We start from the raw sequence: 23,851 nt of genomic DNA, 5'->3' as shown, positions 1-23,851 counted from the left end.
ATTTTATTTAGACAGTGCTACCCGGAAGTGTTTCGATAACAACAACAGTGGTTTACATGGAGTTGACCGAGTCGTCAATTTATTTAAGATGTGGTGTTAGTCTGTGTTGCTACCAGAACGTGCACCTAAATGTCACGTAACCTGGTGGTCTTGCCGATAATATTACAGTTAACTAAGAAGAGTTTGTAACGTTAACAGTAACGTTGGCTGAAGTTATGTAATAGTTAGCCAACATTAGCTAAGTTAGCTTAAAGCTGCAGTTAAGTCTATGCGTGAAACACACCAGTAAGTTTGAAGGTAGGAGTAGCACGTCGTTTAACATTTAGCTTTCACTCTGTTCTGCCAAACGTTAGTCATTGTCAGCCTTGCTTGTCCTCACTGTCACATATGGTGTTTTCTAACATAAACTAGCGTTAGCTGCATGCGTTGCTGCACTGCAATAATGACTAAATCCAATATTCACAGTGCTGCTTTCAAGATAAACAATAGTATGATACAGACCAATAGCTGTGGTCTTGTTTCAGTATGTATGTATGTTTTTTGTTTTATGTACCACAGTTAATTGTAATGTATACCTACACGCTTAATTTTTGGGGGAAATGCTGTGTAGCTGACTAGGTTAAAGTATGGCTGACGACCCTCAGAGAAATTTCCGCTCTGCATATTATGAGAAAGTGGGATTTAGAGGAGTGGAGGAGAAGAAATCACTGGAAATACTGCTGAAGGATAATCCTCTGGGTAGGTAACAGTTCATGTTTACCAACACATTTCTTTAAACATGGCTTACACGCTGGTTGAAATTGGTTTATGGATAGTATTGGGGTTGTTACACGAGATGTACCATTAATCATGTTAAAAAGACTTCTAATACAGCCAGTAGATTCAGCAGTATTGGCACCAGTGTATCAACGACACATTACAATATATTGTACCAGGATATATTGCTATGGATTGTTATTCCCACCAACTGCTTAAAACGTATTTCTCATCAGTTTGCGTTTGAGTTTTCATGAATGTAAGTCAGTTCTTGTCCTGTTTCCAATATTTCCACTCTTTTAACAGATCTAGAAAAATTGAGCACATTCAGTCAGAGGTTCCCCCTCCCTTCTATGTATAGGATTCATGTGTGGAAGGTATTGTTGGGTAAGTTACACATTTCACAGTAATGGCTTGCATTTCCAAAATGGCATGTACAAGAATCAAATGTGATGTGCATAATCTGCTCAGTACTGTTAAGTCTGATGGTGCTTCTTGCAGGCATCCTACCTCCCCACAGTGACTCTCATGCTCTGGTGGGAGGCTACAGGAAGGAGCAGTACCAGGACATCCTGGAGGCTCTGGAGGTGATGAGATACATCAATTCTTCCACTTCCTGCACCCACATCTACCTGCGCATGTTCCAGCTGGAGAGCCAGGTGCTCCCACGGTGCTCCGAGACCTCAGTCCCGGTATGGTTAAGCACACTCGAAGTAATATTGTCTTATGAAGAACTAATTAGAGAAGAAAGGATGTGAAACTGTTTAGATGGGATGTTATAGGACCAGAAATGTGAGCGAACTGAGACCTGTAGAGGTTTGTAGTTAGCGACACAGTGATAAGGATTCTGGATGATTGTTTTTTAAAAGTACATTCACATCTGTAAGTTTGTGGTTCTGGTACCTTCACATGACTAAAGTCTCCCATTGATCCCATTTAAAACAGCCCACAAATGTTTAAAGTTGGTGGCAAACTTTTTTTATGAATTCATAATTATAGTATCCTGGAGTGGAAAATTTACCACATTGCTGGTAATAATGTAAGCAGCATATGCTGTTTAGATTTATGTTAGGACATCACTCAAAGTCTTTACCAAAAAAAAATTGTGTTTTCTGTTGCACATCAGTGACCCACTAAGTATACCAGACCATAATTAAACAGGGAAACTACACAAACTTATATTTGGCAGTGGGAATGGGTTCAGATCACTCTGAAGATGTCTGCATTCAGTGTGGTGACTTACAATTGTTAGACGCTTACTATTACAAAAAGTAATATTCATAACTATCTATTTTTGATTTGTCATTTATGTCTGAAGAAAGTAATTAAAACTGTAAACTGTAGATGGTGCCTGTAATGGTGATAAAATCAAATAATTTATTAAAATTACAAGACACACTACAGCTCATGTTTTAAATAGTATTTTCATGGTATTGTCAGTTTTTGCAGGGGTGTTCTGTGAATGTTCACACAATCCTTTTCAGGTTGCTAGAACTTCCCTTTACCTCCTTTATTCTTTGATGCTGTAATGTATGGTATTGATGTGTTGTTTCAGGATGAAGAGAACGAGGACTTCCTTTCCATCAGCCGAGCCATGGAGGAGATCGTAGATGATCCTGTCGACTGCTATTGGCTGATAAAGTGTTTTGTCAATCAGTTCCACATGAAGTTTGGAGACTCAGTACCTCACCTTGTAAGTGCAGAATTTATGTGTTGTATGTTATTTCAAAGCAAATTGAGCGTGAGGGTTTGTTTATTGACCTTCAAAAGTCGTAATTCGGTTAAACATTGTCAGCACAAGGTCCACTGACTGTAAATATTTAAGAGCTTTTAGCTACATCTTGGATTTCCTTCTTCTGTGGATAGAATGCGCTTCAAACAAGCAAAGCTCAGAATTTTTAAAGAATTTGTCAAACTCAAAGGGAAATTACCAAAAAATTAAAATGGGCTGGCTGACTAAACCCATATCATATTACCATTTCCCTTGATGGCTATATTGATTTTCAAGGCCAGAGTGGTGTTGACATCATGAAACGGTCTATATAGTAGTTGCGTGTATCTAATAGTTTTGAACTTGCGTCATGGCAAAAAGCACAAGAAATCCTGGTGTAAATTTATTTGATAAAATCCTGGAGTTTGGATCACATTTTTTTTTTTAATCTGCGTCACTATGAATTAAGACTTTGTTTCCTCCTGTGCTGTTCTGGTGTAGCCGAAGAGTCTGGAGCATTATCTGAGTCAAGAGGAACCTCGACTGCTGAACCATCTGAAGAACACCGGAGCCCTGGCTCAGCTGCCCTACAGCCTCTGGTTCAGACGCTGCTTCGCTGGCTGCCTGCCCGAATCCAGCCTGCAGAGGTCAGTTTACACAGCAAGGATTCATACATCTTTTTCCAGCAGACTGAGATTTTCAGAATCTTTCTTTGCAGCATTGATAATCTTCAAGTGTTTTTGAAAAATCTTTTTGCTTAAATCTTGTGATATTGATTTAAGCAAAATTGGTCTTTGAAGAAGGCCAGTATGTCAGATTAGATTTAGATGATCATGATGTCTGAAGTTCCTGCCATGAGTTTGCTCAGTCATGTGACACCTCAGACTACTGTTGAAACTCCAATAGTAATTTGCAATCTTTTATGACCTGCATGATTTCCAAAAGTGATCGGGCAGGAATGAGTCTTCTCTCTCTTCTTCATGTTTACATATTTGCCCTGATAATTACATGCGCTCTTATAGGTTATTGTCATAACCATTATCATAAACAAAACAAAATCTGCGAGGCTCCATAGACACGGTATTGGTTAGCCTCCACCATGACACACTACACAGGATAAAATAACAAATTGTTTCTCCCCATGTCTGTGGAGCTATTATCAGGAATCCTGATCCTGGTGGTGTGGTGGATTCAGACAAACTAGAAAGAGATAAGAAGCAACAGGATGTCCGTTATCTTCAGCTGAAATCTGTTACACGAGGAAGTACTAGTATTGAGAAAGTTGTGACATTATACTGTGGCTTATGGGCCACAACCGCAAGAAGAGACAAAGCCATAACACTTGATTACCAATGAAAACAAAAACAAAGCAGAATACTACTGCCCAATCAAAGCGGAATATTACATTTGTTGCTTAGTGCAAATGGACTTGAAAGCGCAATTGAGTGAGCGATGAGTTGTTAAATGACCGTTGTCATATCTTGACTTTAAATTCTTTATACTGGTCAAATTAACTGAGCCCTTGAATTTGTTTTTAGGGTGTGGGACAAAGTGATCAGTGGCTCCTGTAAGATCCTGGTGTTTGTGGCCCTGGAGATACTGCTTAGCTACAAGATCATATTGATGAGCATCAACCGGTCTGAAGGCGTGGTCAAGTTTCTGTGCAATGTGAGTAAATGACAGCACTACACAGTTATGTTATTGTCCACCAAACAGAACTGCATTGTTATCGTCCTCATAGAACATGCCGTTGTAAAACCTCACAATAATGTTTCTCTCCCAGATACCACAGGAAAACACAGACGCCATTGTGACTAAAGCCATCGACTTGTGGCACAAATATTGCGGCACTCCAATGCACGCTGTATAGCCACATGGAGCGCCACTCTCCCCAGATCTGGGCCCAGAGGTGAAATGCTTTTCCAGGATGCACTAGGACTTAACTCAACTGAGAGACTAACAGATTTTGGCGTTCAGTGTCAGTGGGGATTCGTCTCTGCATGACTGAACCGAAAACTCATCACGGGCTACTTTCAGTAAGCCGGGAGACTTTTCATATTGACGAGACAATCCCCAGCTTTCCCCAGAGAATATGATAAAACTATATGCGGTAAGGACTTGAATGTATGAACACAGAAAACAAGCTGATTAATGTGAATGCAGAAAAGGGCAAGGAAGCATAAACATACTTTTTAATAAGTTTCTTTCTTTAAGAAACTGCATACATCATATAAGACTCACAATAAATTAATACTCACATGCAGTTTTTCTGCTTTACAAAAAAACATCTGAAAAGTCTCGCTTACTTTCTTTGCTCTGTACAAGTCTTATAATTCTGAGAATATTTTTCTCAAAACATTTTTCAACGCACAAGAGACAGTAATATTACCGACGCTTGTACATAAACACACACACACGCTCAGACACAGTTATAACACACACACACCAGATCAACCATTCTCCCAATAATATGCTCAAAACTGCCAATTTATGAACCTAATATGGACTGTAAACAATTCAAAGTACGGTGGCAAGTGTTCATATTTTGTACCGCCAAAGTTTCGTCTCAGATAATACAAAATAAAATGCAAAAAAAAAAGTACTTATTGTTCAGCAGAGTTTGGCAACATTTTTACTGTGTCTACAAATAATATTCTGTATGAAATGAAACAAGTTAATGTGGCAACTTTTAAATCCCTGTAAACAATACTGTAGGCACAGTGACACAGTGAGTTACTGAACTGTCAACAGCAGTCACTGGGATGCATTCAAGATCACGACTTCCACAGCAAGTCAAGTTGCTTTGGTTTAAAAAGGGGGATCTAAAGTCTGAAAAGCATTTGGAGCTCTTGAATGCAGCCCATATACAGACAAATGTGGAGAAAATCGGAAATTATTGCTCAGTTGATTGGTGTGTATGTGTAAGAAGATCATTTTAACCATTTCCGGCTTGCCGAGAGCATTTTGGGACTGTGATTAGGATTTTGGAACATTTGGATAGATTGAGCTGCCTACAACAGCATAAACTGTTGTAAATATTTAAATTCCTCTGGCAAAATGAGATCATTGAGATCTCATCTGTGGAATGAAATTGTGCCAACACAAGCATACCCTCAAGGAAAGATTCAAGTCCAGTTGAGAAAGGAGAGTGAGAACATGGTGAAAGGCAAGAAAACAATCCCTGTGTAAAAAAGAAAAGGAAAAATGCAGTCCCATCTTCACCTCCTCCCGTTCCCATCCTCGAAATTGGCACAGATTCTTTGTTTGACTTCCAAAAGCCTTGTTTAAAAAAAACAAAAGTCCTGCAAAGTAAACAATTTGCCACCTCTTCATCATAAAAAAAATGAAAAAAGCTTTTGAATATCAAGAAGTCTGTAAAATCTCCGCTGAGGGAGACAGCAGTCGAGAGTTTTATCCAGCTGTACTTCTGTAAGTCTTTATTCCCGTTTCTTGTAATGGCTGTAGCACACAGATCGTGTTCATGTCCAGTCTGTCAGTTTGGAGTCGACACTGGAAAGGGTAGCAGTCTGAACACTTGAGGCTCTGTGTGGGAGTATAAAAGCATGACCGAGGTCTGACTGAACAATTTTATGGCCGATGAAACCTGCAGGGAGAAAGTGACGACAAAGAGAAAATGAGTAACATTTTAAATATCTGAAGGACTGCCATTAATATTTGGTACAAACATACATAATCCAGAGGATGAATGCCCCGACTTCATCCGGCACTAAATGTCAGTGTATAGCTCTATATATCGACCTGAATCAATTGTATTAGTGCAAATCAGTTTGTTAACAGTTCTGTAGCTCTTTGCCGAGTGGAAGACACTGTAGGTGTCAGAAATTCCCTGACTCGGAATTACAACTAGGCGGCTGATTTGAACAGCTTTCACACTTGGCTGCTCCCAATTATGGTCTGAACAATATGACAAGAACAAAGCATAGCTACAGCTGAGGATGACAAAGTGCAGCTAAAACTGATAAAGGATAAGCCAGGTCTAACAATGTAATCTCAGATGTCTTTAACAGCATGGCCGTTACTCTGGTACCACCTTCAGGATAATCTTTAAAAATGTTGCCTCACTAGTGATAATCTAAGCATAGCGAAATTTTCTCTTATTTTTTAATCTATCCTAACTAGTTGTCTGATATGTAATGAGCAGCCTATGGCCCTTGTCTTTAGTCACAAGGCTAGCTGATGTGAGTTTGTCGTACCTGGTAAAATGACGGCTTGATTCGTGCACCTCCATCTCTGTGCTTTTAAACTCATTCAGCTCCTTCCTGATGGCAGCCTGAACAACACGCAAAGACATGCTTATTTATGTGCAGCATATTATGTACAGACTACTTGAATCCAGAGTTAATGAAGCATTCTTTGGATTGTTGTGTGTGTGTGTTAAGTTGACCTTATCAGCAGCAGTTAGCCGAGTCCAGGGCTTGTCTGCTCTTCTGTCATAGTCCTGAGCCTCTGCAACCTCCACATAGTCACTGAAGCGGATGAGGATTTTGCCTCCCTCAGCTCCTCTACTGTGGGCCTCTGGCTGAGCTACAGGATGCAAGAAAGGAGGAGCGTCAGTCCCATCTGTATTAACTAGCTCAATGCCCTGCAACATGCATGCTGAGGAACATGTGTCTGCAGAAAAGAAAGCTAATGTTAGAGGGTCATGTGGCCAAGGGAAATGAAGCAGCTACTTTCCAGTCACACGGAAAGTAGCTGCTTCATTTCCCTTGGCCAGTTTATGTGCAGTGTTTTGTTTTGTATAAGTAACATTGAATAATCAATAAAATACCTGAAAGAACTCAGTGGTTACTTGTCTAGTACCTCTGCCAAGACTGTGCAATATCCTAGAAAATGTTGACTAAATCTGCCTTCAGACTCAGAACTGCATTGAAATACTAATTTATATAATTATTATTCATGAATTTTCATGCAAGTAAGGACAGTAGTTCAAAAACCAAGGGATGAAAAAGCAATTTAATGTTAATAAAACTCTTAAAAATGATTGGATCTGCACCTTAATCACCTAAAAAAATAAAAAATAAAGATCAAAAATTCACTTATTCCTTTGCCTTTCCCCATTTCCCACCACATCCATTCTTATCTCCTAAGTCGTTTTTTAAATATCCTGCTAAGACACAAAATGGGACCAAAAAACATGATGAAATAAATTAAAAAGGGATTAACAAAAAACACATTTATGAAGTGACGATTTCTCTGCAGTGGCTTTAGCTTTTTTCTATCAAAACATATAATCAAATATTACTGGGCAACAACAAGAGACCATCGTGATATTGTTACTGAGATGGAGATGATTTCACTCACACATTCTTGTGTCACTTCTTCGTCTTTGTGGTGACACGTCATCGACGTAATACATTCCCTATTCCCTTACCATAATTTTAACTAGCACCACTAACTGCTTAACCCTAAAACCAAGTCTCAACCCTCAAACAGCCCTTTAAACTTTTGTAGTCCAGCATTTTGATCCCCGCAAAGTTGTTGGGCCCCACAAGTATATTGAGCCCTTAGTTTTTGGGCCCCGCCCTACACACACACACACAAACAGCACAACACAGATTAAGAGGATAATGTCAGAGATAATGCATTCAACCTATAATCACCCATTCGAGAGGCTGCAATCTGAAGGGTGGCAATTCGATTACCACAGCAACCATATTCATATTTCCAGCTGGGGTCATGAACTAACCATGTGTCTACTGATCAAAGACTCTGTCTTACCTTTTTGGACAAATGTCTCTTGATCTCCCTCTTCTCCTCCTGCTCCTCCAGATCGTTTCGAGCTGGCAGGAGGGAGAAAGACAGCGTAATCAAACACGGTGAGGATGAATATTGTCTTTTTTTCTTACCCATATGCAAAATGACTTACGTTTGAGTATGTTCCTCTGTTCCAGTTCCTCTGCTGTCGGCCGTTGACTCAACCGCCTGAAACAAATAGTGACACATCTATTTCAGGAAATCTATTTTTACCGGATTTCTGTGTGTGTTTACAGATCATCATAATTGTACTTGATTAATGCAAAATCTTATGCAGGCTGAAATTTTCCTCTTGTGAACAGGGAAGACAAGCGGACTGTGCATGTGGTGTACTTTTTTATGAGGTTATATTTTGTGAATCTTGCAGGCGCCGACTCTGAGGTGGTGCAGTGACTCATACAGATGTAGGGTGATTGATTGGGACTGAGAAAAAAAAAATGAGGAGAAAAGTAAAAAGATGCCAAGAGTAGGAGGTTGTGACTGTTGAGAGGGTCAGAAGAGAAGCCAGAGGAGGAGGAAAATGTTTTATGAGTTTTGGTTCATAGTTAGCTAACAAAATTACAGCACGGTATTTTTCAAGTGAAATGGCATCACTGTGACTAAATCCTCTCTAACAAATTGTTAGACACTCATTTCGAGATCAAATCCACCTATTCCACCATATTTAAATCCATGACAAAAAGCCCATTATTTTCTATACCAGAACATCTTAGAGTGTATTACTGCCCTTACACAATGGCCACTTTTAATAGAATTTCTTTCTCTAAACTGTCATCTGTGTATTCCATCCACTTAATGTGTGATTTATGCATGTGACAAGTGGTGACTTAAGGTTAAAATGTCTGTTTCAGCCAGTGTCCAAGCATCATGTTACATTTGTTAAAATAAAAATTTCAATGCAATTTACTTTAGGCATCATAAAGTAAAATCCGTTAATGCTAAAACAGTTAGTCGATAGCTAAACATCCTCTGGTTCCAAAAATAAGGATTTGGTGCTTTCCAGCGTTTGATATCATTGCATGGTAAATATCTTTTCAACTGTTGGTCAAACAAAACAAGCCATTTGAGGACTTGGGCTCTGATAAAGTGTAAATTTCTTTCTGTAAATTTGTAAACCAAACTTTAAGAAAATAAAATATGTAAGCAGATTAATAAATAAAGAAAATGTGTTGAAAATCATTAGTTGCACCTCTGTTCTATTTACCAAAGTATGCAATCAAAAAAACGGTTTGAAATGGGTGCTTTCGTGCCTGGTACTGCACTTCTGAATAAAATGTATAATATGTTTGAGTAATTCTACATTACAATGATTAGAGATGCTATGAGTCTTTTGGGAAACATTTTCCCTCACCTTTTCAATCCTCATATTATACACTCCACTCCACTTTCTATTTTCCTCATGTCTTCTTGTCTCATAGCTGCTCCTCAGCTTTAATCTCTCCCCTCTCAGCCTCCTCTCTCTATTAAGACTCATCTATCATCTGCTTCCTTTAGCAGCCCGGTCACATCTATCACAGCTAACATGCGTTCACCAGACTGGGCCTGCATGGCCCAGTGATATGTGTCAGTACATGTACATGATGATGTGTTTGATATCTTATAAAATAGTGACCAAGTGCCTGTGAAATCTCTGCATGTGTGCGGTTAATCCGGCGACTCACCTGGTCAGTTTGGTGGCTGTTTGTTGTCGAAACTCAAGCCTTTCTTGGTCCGACTGCAGCGGCAGAATGTTTTTCTCCTCCAGCTCCCTCTTTGATGGACGGTTACTCAGCTTGATGGCCAGAGAGTCCTTTCGTAAAACCTTCATGGCCAGTGTGCCTACAATGATCATTCAAGAAGCAAAATGGATGTAATGTATTGGGCTGCAGTGAACACTCACTTCACTAGCTGACTGTAAGGAGACGATAGATTTTCTTCAAGTACCCAACATAGTTTTGGTAATTACTTATCACCGTTTCCATTTTAGCGTTTTTCTTTGAGGGTTTCCTCCAAGGCTATCAGGCAGAAACAGACAGATCTCGTTTCTATCTATCTTGATCATCTTAGATTCTATAATAATCTCTTGTATGTGATTATTTTCCCGAGTGTAATAACATGTAAATAATGTTGTGTGGAGGCCCTCATTATTTCAGATGAGGCAGTGAACCTCATCTGTAATACACTGAGGGAACCCCTTTTTTTTTTTATACAAACCTTTTTATAATTTACTAGATTGCTTTTGATGCTTTTATTGATTGGATTCAATCTTGTAAAGCTCCACTAATCAATATCTTTAGTAACAATGAAATTAAATGATTGCAATGTGAAAGATGTTATTGGCAGTAACAAACCCACAGATAACAACAACCTGTCTTGGTTTTAAAATTTATATATATACTGGGATAGCTGGGATTGGATACAGCCCCCGCGACCCCGTACGCAGGATAAGCGGTTGACGATGGATGGATGGGTGTTAATTGTGTAAGGCAAGGCAAATTTATTTATAGAGCTCATTTCATACACATGTGCAATGATGATGGAATGAATAAAAAATGAATAAAAAAATAAGGGAGCAATAGAAGTAATTCAAATAAAATAAAAAGATCAAATAAATAAACTATATAAATAACATTTCTGTGATAATTAAAATCTCTGTTAACAAACTGCAGCTCAGAGTGCTTCAAGCCATGTGTGACCTCGTGGAAACACATTAACACTTATGCTCATTAATGCACACATTATATATTATAATTCATAACATTAGATGATAGCTGGCACTGGAAAGTAACTTCTGGCTACAGTACAAGTATAACACCTACTTGTAAACAATGTATCATCCTCATCTTCCTCCTCATCTTCCTCATCCTCATCCTCGTCTTCCTCCTCCTCCTCCTCCTCTTCCTCCTCCTCCTCCTCCTCCTCTTCGTCCTTGTACATACCAGGCAGGTCCTCGTAGACCGCCTCGTTGGGGAGGTTCTCTTTGTCGTCGTCACACTCGATCATCACCGTGGGACCAGCATGCATCATGGAACTGCAGGATAGTAGGAAAGGGCAAAGGTTAATGGTGCATGCTCAATGTCGCATGAAGTTGTGAAATAACAAGATAGCAGCTGTATGTGAGGGTGTGACAGCCATGACCAATGAAACTCTCCGTCTGTCTGAATCATTACTAATGGTTGGCCTTAGATTCTCAAAACAAACCAACAAATTTGGAGGTCATTCAGTTGGAGAAGCGGCAACTGCTAAAGAAAAGCAGTTAGAATCAAAGCTGTGTAAAATGAAAGAGTGATTTGTAAAAATAAGCAGGTATATACCCAGAAAGCACATCAGTAAAAGCCCCGAGCACAGACTGGCTTGTAGCAAATGAACGTGCAGACAGGCAACCAATCATGTTGATGGATGTGGACTGGAGGTTTGAGCTAGTGGAGGAGACCAGGGGTGATGAAAACAACAGAGTTTTTCATTTTGTGACGTTTCGTCAATGGCAGGATTTTTCTACCTCCAGTCATTTCAGCAGAAACCTTTAGAGTTTCTACGCAGGTGTACAGACAGCAACCAGGGAACACCACAACTTTAGGATAAATAAAATCATGTTTGCAAAGAACGGTATTAGAGAAACGGTACTAAAAAAAACAAGTCTGTCTTTAAAAATAATTTCTTATAAAATATACGTGTACAGTAAAATAACTGTTAGTTGCAACCTTTTGATTGAAGAGTAAGATAACACACTCGTGTCCGATCATTATTGGGCTGATATTGTGTACTCTTATCCTGACATTACTGTAATCTGGCTAAAACTATGACCATTTAAAAAACAGAAAGATTTGTGTCCCAAGAAAACCACTTAACACAGAAGGAAAACTTACTCATGTAGGACAAAAAGGATCACAGGACTTATCTCACAAAACGTTGCCATTTTGGAGATACAGGTCAGGGCTGGTATTTATCAAGCTACTCAAAAGTGCCATTTTAGTCTTAAGTGCTGAGAATTCATGAAATTTACTCCTACTTTCAAACTTAAGTTAATAAAAGCAAGTTTTCAAATTTCTTAAAGCTAAGAATCACTCTTCCTCTCCCAGTTATTTAAGACAGCTCGAGAGGTCTCAAGTGGTTTGGAGTTGACAGTAGGGGCTTGTGATTGAGACATGCGCAAATATTTCAGGAAAGGAAGACTATTTCTGAATTACTTGATGATGCACACTTAATTAGACGGGGTCGCGCAGCGCAGGCATAATCTTTGTCAGCGAGTTGGTGAGGGACGTCACTCACCACTGACTTTCTGCAGCAAACCGTTTTCAGCTAAATTGAAGGCTGTGATGACGCTTTGTTTATTTGCCACAGGAAAAATGCAGGAATTCTGATGATTTTGGCCCTTCATAACCATCAATAAGCCGAATTGTCAAGGAAACAATTATGGCGACTTCCCAACAACACCCCCCGTAATACGACAGAAGCAAACACAATTTATGCAAATAGCCGGCTTCCCAGGAGTAGCCTAGTAGGTGCAATTGATAGTACTCATGTAAAGATCAACTTTTTCCATTATTTCCAATGTGTATGTAGCCTATGTACATAATGTATTCTCTCAAAAATTCTTAATTGTCAAATGTCTGTTGAATGTAATTTTGCCATTCAATATGAATTTATCTGAGAATATTCTTAAATAAGGACATCTATTCAGCGATTGGCCCTTGCCTACATTGTGGCACAGCAAAGCGTCGTGAATCAGCACTAAGACTGACACTTAAGATTTAGTCCTACACTTCACTCAAATTAGGACTATGATGCTTGATAACTCACTTTTAAGCACAGCTTTGAGCCAAGAATTTTTTTACTCTCAAGTCAATTTTTAGCAGCGTTCTTATGAGTGATTCTGAGAAGCTTGATAAATATGGGCCCAGGTTCAGACAGGACAGAGATGTTCTGTATAAGTGTATGAGTAGAGAACTCAGTATCACAACTTCCACACTGACTCAGACAGTTTACCTCTCAAACCTCTGCATGGTGAGGGCCAGGGTCTTGTTGAGCTCCTCTATTATTCGGCTGGGAGGGTGGTGGGGAACAGGTAGCGTCCCATACTGCAGGGAGTGCCCGCCCATTGGAGCATGGCTGTGAGGGGCGGGGCACTTCTGGAAGGCGAGCGAAGAGGGCTCCATGCTCCCTGCAGGTACGGAGATCATGAGCTTCTTTGGAGGTAGAGGAGGAGATAACTTCCCCGACATACACGGCAACTTCACCGGGGCACCGTCTGAACAGAGAGGCAGGATGTGAAGGCACCGGGCGTCCACAGAGTCACATACGCAACTGAGAGGGTGCACGAAGACAAACTCACCCGTAATGTGATTAGGTAGCCTGTTGAAGGGTTTGGGTGGTAGCGCAGGAGGTTGTTTGTGTAGCGTAGGAGGTCTGGAGAACGTTGATTCAGCGCCGTCAGCCGGATACAGAGTGGACTTCTTCGTGGGCGGAGCCTGGCTGGATTTTTGGTCCTGTTGACATGCACCCTCACTAGACATCTGAAACTCTAGATAGCCCGAGGAGAAGAATCACAGAAATAAAACGCTCGGATGCTACAATACAAGGTGAGAGATGGGGCAACAATGGTGCTGAGGCTCTGCTGCCTACCTACACCTGCAGCAGCTCCCTCCATCAGCTCACTAACTTCAGATTCTGACAGGCCAGAGCCGAGCACCGGAGAACGCCCGTTCTCCATCTTCACTTCCTCTCGTATAGCCAGGGAAGAGCCGTCTATATAGACGAGAGTGGGGAGTAGGAAAAGATGGAAGTATTGAAAGACAGGTAGAACTAAAAATACAGAGGAGGCAGTTTTCTTTAACTATTTGTTGTTATACAATAAAAATGTGGATCAGGCATCTTTACTACGCTTTATGATCAAATACTGCTGCTGCTTTGTCTATGAACTGTAATATGTAAGGTATTTTGTTACACCTAACATTGTTTTTGCGTTTTTTGTGTTGTTTTGCTGTTGTTGTCTTGTTATTTGTTAGAACCTGCTATTTGACCCTTTCTTGACAAGGTCTCACTTGTAAAACAGGTTTCAATCTCTTAACTATATATATATATATATATATATATATATATATTATCTTTGAGTTTTGGTTTGAGAAATAATAACAGATTATTCAGTAATAGATAAATAATAATAATCAGTTGCAGCCCTAGCTTCAGGTCCAAATCTATTTTAAATCCTAATCATTTTCAACTAATTTTCTCTTTGAAAGGTTAAAACAAATAACACATGCCTATCAAGTTTAGTTAGCACAGGCACATTGAAGAATTTGCTGAATTAAAGTGACAAATACTGTTTGGAAATGTGATATCAGATGATATCAGACAGAGAAAAGCAGTCACATCTGAGAAGCTGTAGCTAGAAAACATTTCATAGTTTTAATTGATAAAAAGGACAAAAACTAAATTGTCAAAACAAAACAACAAACATATCGATCAATCAGCTGGTCGTTTCAGCACTACCAACATTTTAGGTTTCACCTTTGTTTTCTGGACCCTCACCTTTCTCGTAAACCTCCTTCAGCACTCCTTTCTTGATGAGCTCTTCTCTGCTCTGGCGAGTGGACATTTTCCTCTCCAACACTGAGGGAGCAGAGAAGACATGACGTCAAATAAACAACAACAAAACACGGTCGCTCTACTGGATACTCAGAGCTTTATTGGTGCTGAGGACTTTGTCAGCTGCAGCAGACGTTTGTTTGGACTTGCTGCCTCCACCATTGTTGCTACCCAGTAATAATCTTGACTGAACCTCGGAGCTATGCACTTCTGTTCCTCACAGAGAGCGAATCAAACACATCAATACAAAACATTTGCATCAAAGCAGTTGAAAAGGACAGTTTCAACCAGCATGCTGAGTTTTATACACACACAACTCATTTAATCATCTTTGTCTCAAAGCATGAAATTACTGAAGCCATATTGAGCTTATTATAAGCTCACATTTTTGCCTTTTCAGCTTTTCTTATTCTTTAGACTCTACTTTTCATTTCGTCTGTTGTGTTATTATCCACACAAGACAGAGAGAGATAGATAGATAGACATATGTGATATCATAGTATATATTGATAGTTGAGAGAATATTCTTATTAGTATCATGATATTGATTTCAACCATTTCCAAACAGTATTTGTCACTTTAATTCAGCAAATTCTTCAATGTGCCTGTGCTAACTAAACTTGATAGGCATGTGTTATTTATTTTAAGAGAAAATTAGTTGGAAATTATTACGATTTAAAAAAAGATTTGTACCTGAAGCTAGGGCAGCAACTAATTATTATTTTCATTACTGAATAATCTGTCAGTTATTATTTCTTAAACCAAAACACCAAAACTCAAAGATACTCGGCTTACAATGATATAAAACAGAGACGAGCAGTAAATTGTCCCATCTAGGAAGCTGGAACCAGCTCGGCATTTTTGCTCATTTGCTTGGATGATAGATACAAGTGAGACCTTGTCAAGACAGGGTCAAATACATTCCCCTGCCTCTAAATATTTTAATTGTTAAATGCATTATGTTTCTGACGGGTATCTGACAGGACTCATTGACTTTCACCCCATCTCTCCTCTTGAGACACTCATTAACACATTTGCCTGTGCCGATATATACTATGCCTGGAGTACCTTCCATTAAACTATGTGGACGCAGGACATGCGAATACTAACCACAGCAAAACACATGATGACATTCAGCCAATTACCAATGGCTAGAGGATAATACAAAAGGTTAGAAAACAGCACGAAGCACTGTAGGGGAAAAAAAATAAATAAATAAAAAACACTCACACAGGAAGTTCAGTTTGAAGAGCATTTTCCTCGTTCCTGTAACTCAAGCAGGGAAGAAGTAGCACATACACAACCATATATCTGAACTAACCTGTGCTCTAAACCGTTTTTATATTTTATGGCGCAATAAGACAGAACTGAGCATTGTCCTCAGGACAGTAATGGTACAGTGGTGGCTGACAGGAATGCCCACATACTGTTATGATGGCGAGAGTCCAGCACTAACACATGGTGCTCACAACATGCATCTACCTGTGTGCATGTGAGCTGTAAAATGTATATTGTGCTTTATTTGCATTCAGAGAAAGGAAGCCAGTTTCTGTCACCTGCTGCGACAGCTGGGGGAACAGCTTGGCTGTAGGCAGCCTCTCTCCACCCCTCTGCTGCGTCTCCCAGTGAGAACCGGACGTAGAAAGATTCAGCCAGCTGAGAACAACAACAGCTTCCATTTCTCCGTCCAAATCAAATGCTTTCCTCTATTTCACAGCTTACTACTGAGTGCATATTGTAGCTGAGAACTAGACATATGTACTAACATCCACATTTCCTCAGATTCCGGGGATAACATCGCTCCAGGGGAAAAGTACATTCACACACTGGCACACTGACAATCACCATTTAAAGCTAATTTGTTGCTGCAGTTCACATTCATAATCAACTCTTCCACAGCTGCTGTGTTTGCATCTCTGATGAATACTGTAATTAACAGCTTTAAGCCATTATGTTTGAACCAACTATAGCTTTTTGATTAGCTTCATTTTCCACAGACTCCAGATTGCTCCTTTTCTTTACTTTTTTGAATTATAACAACATGACTGGTCATATTCTGTATATATTATTCAGGTCTTCTGTGAATGAGGAAGTGGAGAGGTTTTGTTTTACAGTTTAGCAAAAATGTTTATTTTAATTTCTTACTTTCTGGAAGTATTTTTAGTATTATTTTTATTTTTTCACAATTTTATTTTCAACCTCTTTGTAAAGGCACTTGTTGACATTTTTAATAATGTTTTTTCAATTCACTTGACTCAACTTGTTAAGTAAAAAAACACATTCATGTGTACACAAAAGCATTAATTTCTTCCTTTGTGAGAATGATGATGGCCCAGGGATCATCATAATGACCCAGAGTCAAATGACAAACAAACCATTACAGCTGGAGGAAATATTTACTCTATTTACTATAGGAAGCTTCTTAGACACTGAAAAGTCTGTCTGAATAACAAGTGGCTTTAACGAAAAGGGTCAGAATTTGGTTCATAATTCAGATCTAACGATTAGGATTTGTATTTTACTAAACGATGGTCTGCTGGATCTTCAAAAGAAGTTGACTAATTGTCAGAAACCAGGTTGTTCAGTGAGAACCAGGCCCAGCAGCGGTGCTGATGGTCTAGCTGAGGAGCAGCTGACCCTTTACCATCCTTACATAACCATAATCATACACAGTAGATCTTTACTGCAGCCCCTATATCACCCCCCCGCTCTGCAGTTCAGCACCTCTGAGCCATTCATTAATGCTTCTGGTTCTAGGTGCAACTGTCAGAGATGTGAGTGCAGTAGATTGCTACAGGGGGAGGTGGGGAACTGGGTGATAATGGAAGTGCTGTGTTTACAGTGTTTTTCGTTCTCACCAGCAGAGGTCTGCTTAAACTTTTCACTCTTCTTCTTCCTCCATTTCCAGGGTTTAAACAGACGTCCCAGGGTGGCAAATTTGCTCCGCCGCCGAATGGGAGGTGTGTGTGTGCCTGGGACCAGCGAATCAGAGCGCATCGCTGCCAACCTCTCCACTTCCTCAGCTGGAAAACAGATCGGGAACAACAAGATCATTAACAAGCAGGTAAACAACACTTAGATAAATATGTTTGTGACTTGCTTGATGGTGATTTTGTCTTTGCCCGTAGCACGATAACAACAGAATTAGATTATGAGTACAAGGTATTTATCTTTAGTTTATTTCACATACTTTGCAAAAAAGAAACATAGGTCTACACCTGCAATGATTAGCTGATAAATTAATTAGGTAATTGAGTGAAGGTCAACCAGTAACTATTTAGATAGTCGATTAAACATTTAAGTAATTTTTTGAGCAAAAATGCCAAAACATCCTCTAGTTGCAGCTTCTCAAACTTGAAGATGTGATGCTTTTGTCTGTTTTATATTGTAGTGAACTGAATATCTTTGCGTTTGGACTGTTGGTCCGACAAAACAAAACATCTGAAGACATCACCTTGGACTGGGATGGACATTTTTCACAATGTTTGACATTTTACGTACCAAACGATTCATCAAGGAAATAATCATCAGTTTAATCGACAATAAAAATAATCAGTAGTTGCAGCCCTATTGGGTAAGAGCCCACGTAAGATGCACTACCCCCGACCAGCTCCTCATCTGTCACACTCATCAATCACTCTGGGTTACTTATAAATATCACTTAACACGCACCCTTTATGACACTCTTACGTTTCTATATGTAAAGTCTAAATTTAGAGGTAAGTGATAAAATAATACTAGTGTTTAAAGGATTGAATAACATGTAATTTTAGGCTGCTTAGTATGGTCAGGTAGAAAGTAAATATTCAATTATCACAGCTGCATATTTACTGTAAAATTGGACTTCTTTATTCTACATTTAAGGAAAACAGACAATCACTTGTCTGTGATTCAAATGTCAAGGGACACATTCTCCCAGGGGGCTGTGCATAATCAAGTCAGGTAAACCTTATTTGGATCGCTCTTTATCATAGTTAGGCGAGGGGGGAAACCTCAGGACGGGCCTGACAGAGAGGAATTAAAGATGGATAGGAAAACAGAACATGAACAGAATATAAACAACAAGTGGTACAGTGACTATCCACAACAAATTTCTGTTTTTTAAAACAAATATATCATCTTGTTTCAGGTCAAGTCTTTTCCCATTCCCTGTCTGACTCTGAACTGTAGCTCTCATGGTCCTACAGGGAGCTGTTGAAAGCAATCATGCTAGAGGCTGTTCTATACAGCATGCGCCAGTTTTTCATTCGAAAGTACAACTTTCCCATTATACACAACATCCTGCTGTATGAGACAGACTCTGCGGCACGAGGGTGAGGCCTGAGCCCAGTGGCGATAAATAAAAAAACAGGAAGGCAACATTTTAGTAGGCAGTAGTGGATGTAAACACACACACAAGCACCAGCAGGTACTGAAACACATATTTACAAGCAGATATACTACAGAAGAATAGTAAAATGTACACATGAAAACCTGTACAAGAAGGCAGATTCCAGTTGCTTATTTTATTTGACAGAAAAGTCTCAGGTTCAATCGAACCAAAACGTCCCTAAAGGGCGACCCTGCAGCCTGACTCATGTTTACGACAACATGAATTAAAGACAAAACACTTAATACAGTGATAGGTGTTCAGACAACTGAAACGAATAACTAGAAAACACTCAGAGGCGACCATTTAGCTGCCAAGGTAGCACAACACTCAAATCTCAACTGTATCAAAATACACATGGTGATCTTTGAAATATACCATAATCCTGTCCGCAAAATGTTTTATAGGAGGGTAAACTGAGCAAAATGTCAAGTGAGTCCAACACACTTTTGCTGTTGTGCCATAAATAGCATCAAATATTGAATGCACAAAATGTGGCATTAGAATTTTGTTCCAACTGCGAAAAAGGCAACTCGATAACAATTATTTTTACCTGGGCTTATTCCAATATGTCTATAATCAAATTTAATGAGCATTTGACAAAAGTTGTTGGATGACAAAACCAATGCAGGCACATGCACACAGAAAGATCCCGGCAGGTTTGAACCCAGAACCTTCTGAGGGAAAATTGAGCCATAAAGTGCTTTATTGGGTTTTGGATGTTGACTGTTAGCTGTCCAGTACTGAGAGCTGGTACTAAATGGTCAGATTCCTGACTTTGTTTGCTTTTTTCTTTGATCAGAAAGTTCCTGAAATCAAAATTTTACTAATTTTATTTAATTTAATTATTCTTATTATCCAGACTGAACCAACAACTGCCAAGGAAATGATGACGGCAAATAAAAGTATGTTGGTGGTGAGGAAAGAAAAACAAATACATCTGAAGCAGCTGCAGACAGGAGGAGATGTCAGCCTTGACGTGGGCTTGTTACAAAAGGGATGTCAGTTCAAATCTGTACCAGCTCAGCAGAGACCATCGAGAGGCCCTTCAACAACAACATCCAACCCCCCCCCCCACACCCCCAAACACTCTCCACCTCCCCTTCTCTGTGCCTGTGGCGGATCTGCTCAGTGGACAACAGTTGGGAGTCTGTTGCTATTCTTTGTGGCACCTCAGTGTGAACATCAGAGAGCTTCACGAAACTCTTCCTTGGACAAATAAAGGAATAGTTTCTCTCAAAGCTAAAACATCTCCAACAAAATCAATATTTAAAAAAAAAAAATAAGAAGTCTTTTTTTCCCTTGTCTGCAGCACAAACATTTGGCGATAAAAACACTTATGTTTGATTATGTTCCATGAGTGGGATTCAGCATTTCTGAGCTGAACTACTCCTTCAATAAATTGCTTCACGGTTTTAAGGGCTCGTATCTTCTCCTTTGACTCATCGTTGTCCCTGCAAACAGAATATGGGTGTCCTATCCCCGCTGGTGCTGTCTGACCCCCCGGCCGCGGAGTGACTGCAGCTGTGAGTCAGAGGGCTCAGACTCGCACTGCAGGGCAACATTCTTTCAGTCAGACCCCGGGTCTGTTTACTTGCACTGACTCACTCAACAACAAGCTCCACAACAACTCAGGCAGCAAAATATAGATGCTGCTACCAGAGCTGAAAGCGCTCACTCCATTAGCGGACTAATCCAGGGTCTTGGTCCACTCATGTTTTTTAAATTAGTTGTTATTGTTTTTGGTCTTATTACTGGGAATGAGCTGTATTTATTAAGCAGAAAGTAGCTGGTTTGAGGTTCTCAAATGTGAAGATGTGCTTCTTTTCCTGTTTTTATATGGTAGTTATTTAAGAAATCTTTGGGCTTTGGAGCTCTTGGAGCTGACAATGTTTTAAATCATTTCATTTTTAATGCAAAATGACTCTTAATTACTGATAATAGTCACATCTCTGGCTGAGATGTAGACTTTGGTCTTGACTAAACATTTTAACCAATTTTCTGTACTCATCTGCAGACCGACAATGAGCCGGCGATGAGGGGAGTCCATTAATTGATTAATCACTTAACAGAAAACTAATGGGCAGCAATGTTGATAAACTATTAATAGTTTGAGTAATTTTTCAAGCAAAAACAGCCACATTATCTGCTCTAGCTCCTCAATTGTGATTATTTGCAGATTGTCTCCATTTTATATCATTGTAAACTGAACGACTCAGAGGAAACAAGACATTTGAAGAGTTTATTACATTTTATAGAGTGATTAATGGGCAATAAAATTAATTTTAAGTTGGGGGGGAGGGGGGGGGGTAAGCTGTAACTAATCATTACTGAAAGGGAGCCAGACCTCTGTCTCAGATGGTTTGCACAGCAGTTTAAATGATCGCCTGCATCCATCTGTGGACAGATATTAAGACTGTAAACAGATCTTTCAATTACATCTAGTCCATTAATTAGAATTTCTGAATAGCATTTAAGCCAAATAAGCTGATAATAATCCTGTCAGGAGAAGCAGCCCTGCATTCTGTGAGGATGCAAAGAACCTAAATGTAAGTAAAGAACTAAAATAAAAGGAATCAGAAATCATGCTTTATCTCAACAAAATCACCAACAGCCTGGCACTGTGGCGACGGATGCAGACTACCCTGATACAAAAGGCTTTAAATTACCATGAAGTTCTTTAAAGGTCACTAAAAAGTAAATATCGTTAGGGCCATTAAGGGCTGATCTGAGTGCTGCAGGACTGATTCACCCCGGGCAGGCAGGGAGCGGTCACCAACATATGACAATAATCATTTAAAACCAGGAGAGTAAAAAACACCGCCCCCTCTTCCTCCCTCCCGGTTCTTGTAGTAGCCTAGTAAACGGAACCGTATCCTCTCACCGTCCAGCGGCTCGGCTCCCCGGCAGTTGCTGCAGATGTGTTTGATCTCCTTGCCGATCTGGCAGTGGATCATGAACGGCATGTTGTTGTTGTTTGCGGCGGGTTGATGCTGGTGCTGTTTGCCGGAGCTGTTGCGGGACTTCACCCTGGTCAGGCAGAAAGCTCTCCTCCTCTTCCTCGGTTTCTGCGCCTCATACGCGGGCGCCGCTACAGATGGGGAGTCGGTGGCAGACCCGGACCAAGATCGCAACCCGTCGCCCCTGCGGCCCGCCATGTTTGAGCTGGACTGCAGGACTGTACCCTTCTGCCCTCTGCTCTGATGGAAGGGGGCTTTCAACTGGTTTGCAGCGCTTTCCACTACTGACAAGTCAGCCATAATAAAAAGATACTTCCGGACAGGGCTTGCAAAATAAAAGCACATTGACCAAGCAATACGAAAACAAGCTGTTGGCTACAATATCATCTCTTCAGCATGGTCCTTTTTACTGTCTGCTTATTTAATACATGACAGCCTGATACACACCGAAACAGCAATAGCAGCCATCTACTCTGTCTTGTCGTCAAAGTTTTTCAGCAGCCTTCTTCTTAAGAGGAAATGCATCCGTTTCATATGGCTACAGCACTGACCAGGCTGGATCTACCATATGCAAACCAATGAGCCTTTACATGTGCAGAAGAGAAATTTTCAAATTAATTAGAAAAGTTGCAATATCAACTTGTATGAGATAACAAAAAACTGAAGGTCAGTGAGGTCAGAATTTTGCTCTCTACCTCAGTGCTGTGGACATGGATGTGTCATACGTTGAAAAGTAAGAACATTGGGTTAAATGCATTAACAGCAGGAAATGACCACTGAGCAGCTCTGCAAAGCAGGCACTAACTGTAACAAACCCAACTGTTCCAGATTAGATTAAACACTGATAACATTGGTTTTCCCGTGAGACTTTTCGTGTAAATTAAATTTCTGCACTTCTATTAGCATCACTATTAGGTGATTTAGTGTGACAACTCACTTTAGCAATTGTGGTTACTCCAAGTCAGCGCTGCACTCAGGAGCAGCGGCTTTTTTAACACCCAAATCAAATCACATATTCAAGGGTTCTGATCTCCTCTTTTTAAACAGATTGGTTTTGTTATGAAATGTTTTATTGTTCATTACAATCTCACTGTTTGAATTATTAAAATCTGTGACTCTCCAATTTATTTAAAAGAATAACATATTTGAAAACTTGGATAATCCTCTTCACAAACTCCACAATCTACTCTGGATCTTTGTTACTTTGTGTGTAAAAATTTATAAATTTCTTCTAACTTTATTTTGAAGGCCTTAGTCACTTCCAGTTTTAGTCTATTTCATTGGCTGTACCTTGACAAGTTTAGCTCCTTCACAGATTCAGCCAATCCTGGCTCCCTGTTAACCTTGTGGTGGTGTGGTAGCCAGATAGGAGCGCATAAAAAAGGTATCTACAAATTAACATACAAATTAGAAAATGTATTTAATTAAAATAATTTGAATCATGATATCAAAACATATTCTAATATCACATTTTAGCGATTAACTTAGCCTCTATATGGGTCTGACCTTAGAGGTCCATTGTGTAAGATATGGCCAGAATTTTAGTTTAAAACATTCACGAAATGAACTGGCAGTGTCAACAGAATGAAGTAGTGACAGTAACAGTGTACATGCTCTCTTGGCTTCTTTGTGTAATGAATAAACAAAGTAAACTCACAAAATGTTGAGAAAGGAAATATTCTTAAATCTATTTTCATTCTCAAACTGAAAAATACA

General features: G+C 39.7%; 1 protein-coding gene and 1 pseudogene across 1 annotated transcript; one reads left to right on the top strand and one right to left on the bottom strand.

The window, feature by feature from the left end:
• Positions 1-16: 16 nt before the first annotated feature.
• On the top strand, positions 17-5,066 carry tbc1d7 (TBC1 domain family, member 7). Its single transcript, XM_038715063.1, has 8 exons — positions 17-297; positions 611-738; positions 1,063-1,143; positions 1,258-1,448; positions 2,312-2,449; positions 2,969-3,114; positions 4,006-4,135; positions 4,251-5,066. The coding sequence occupies exons 2-8, from the start codon at positions 627-629 to the stop codon at positions 4,335-4,337; spliced, it is 885 nt and encodes a 294-aa protein (XP_038570991.1). The 5' UTR covers positions 17-297; positions 611-626; the 3' UTR covers positions 4,338-5,066.
• LOC119900268 lies at positions 4,642-22,404 on the bottom strand (annotated as a pseudogene).
• Positions 22,405-23,851: the final 1,447 nt, after the last annotated feature.

This window comes from Micropterus salmoides, unplaced genomic scaffold (genome assembly GCF_014851395.1).
Source record: "Micropterus salmoides isolate LMB-PRFRI ecotype aquatic unplaced genomic scaffold, ASM1485139v1 Ms_hic_scaffold_13, whole genome shotgun sequence".
NCBI lineage: Eukaryota > Metazoa > Chordata > Actinopteri > Centrarchiformes > Centrarchidae > Micropterus > Micropterus salmoides.
This window is presented reverse-complemented; position numbering and strand designations above follow the sequence as displayed.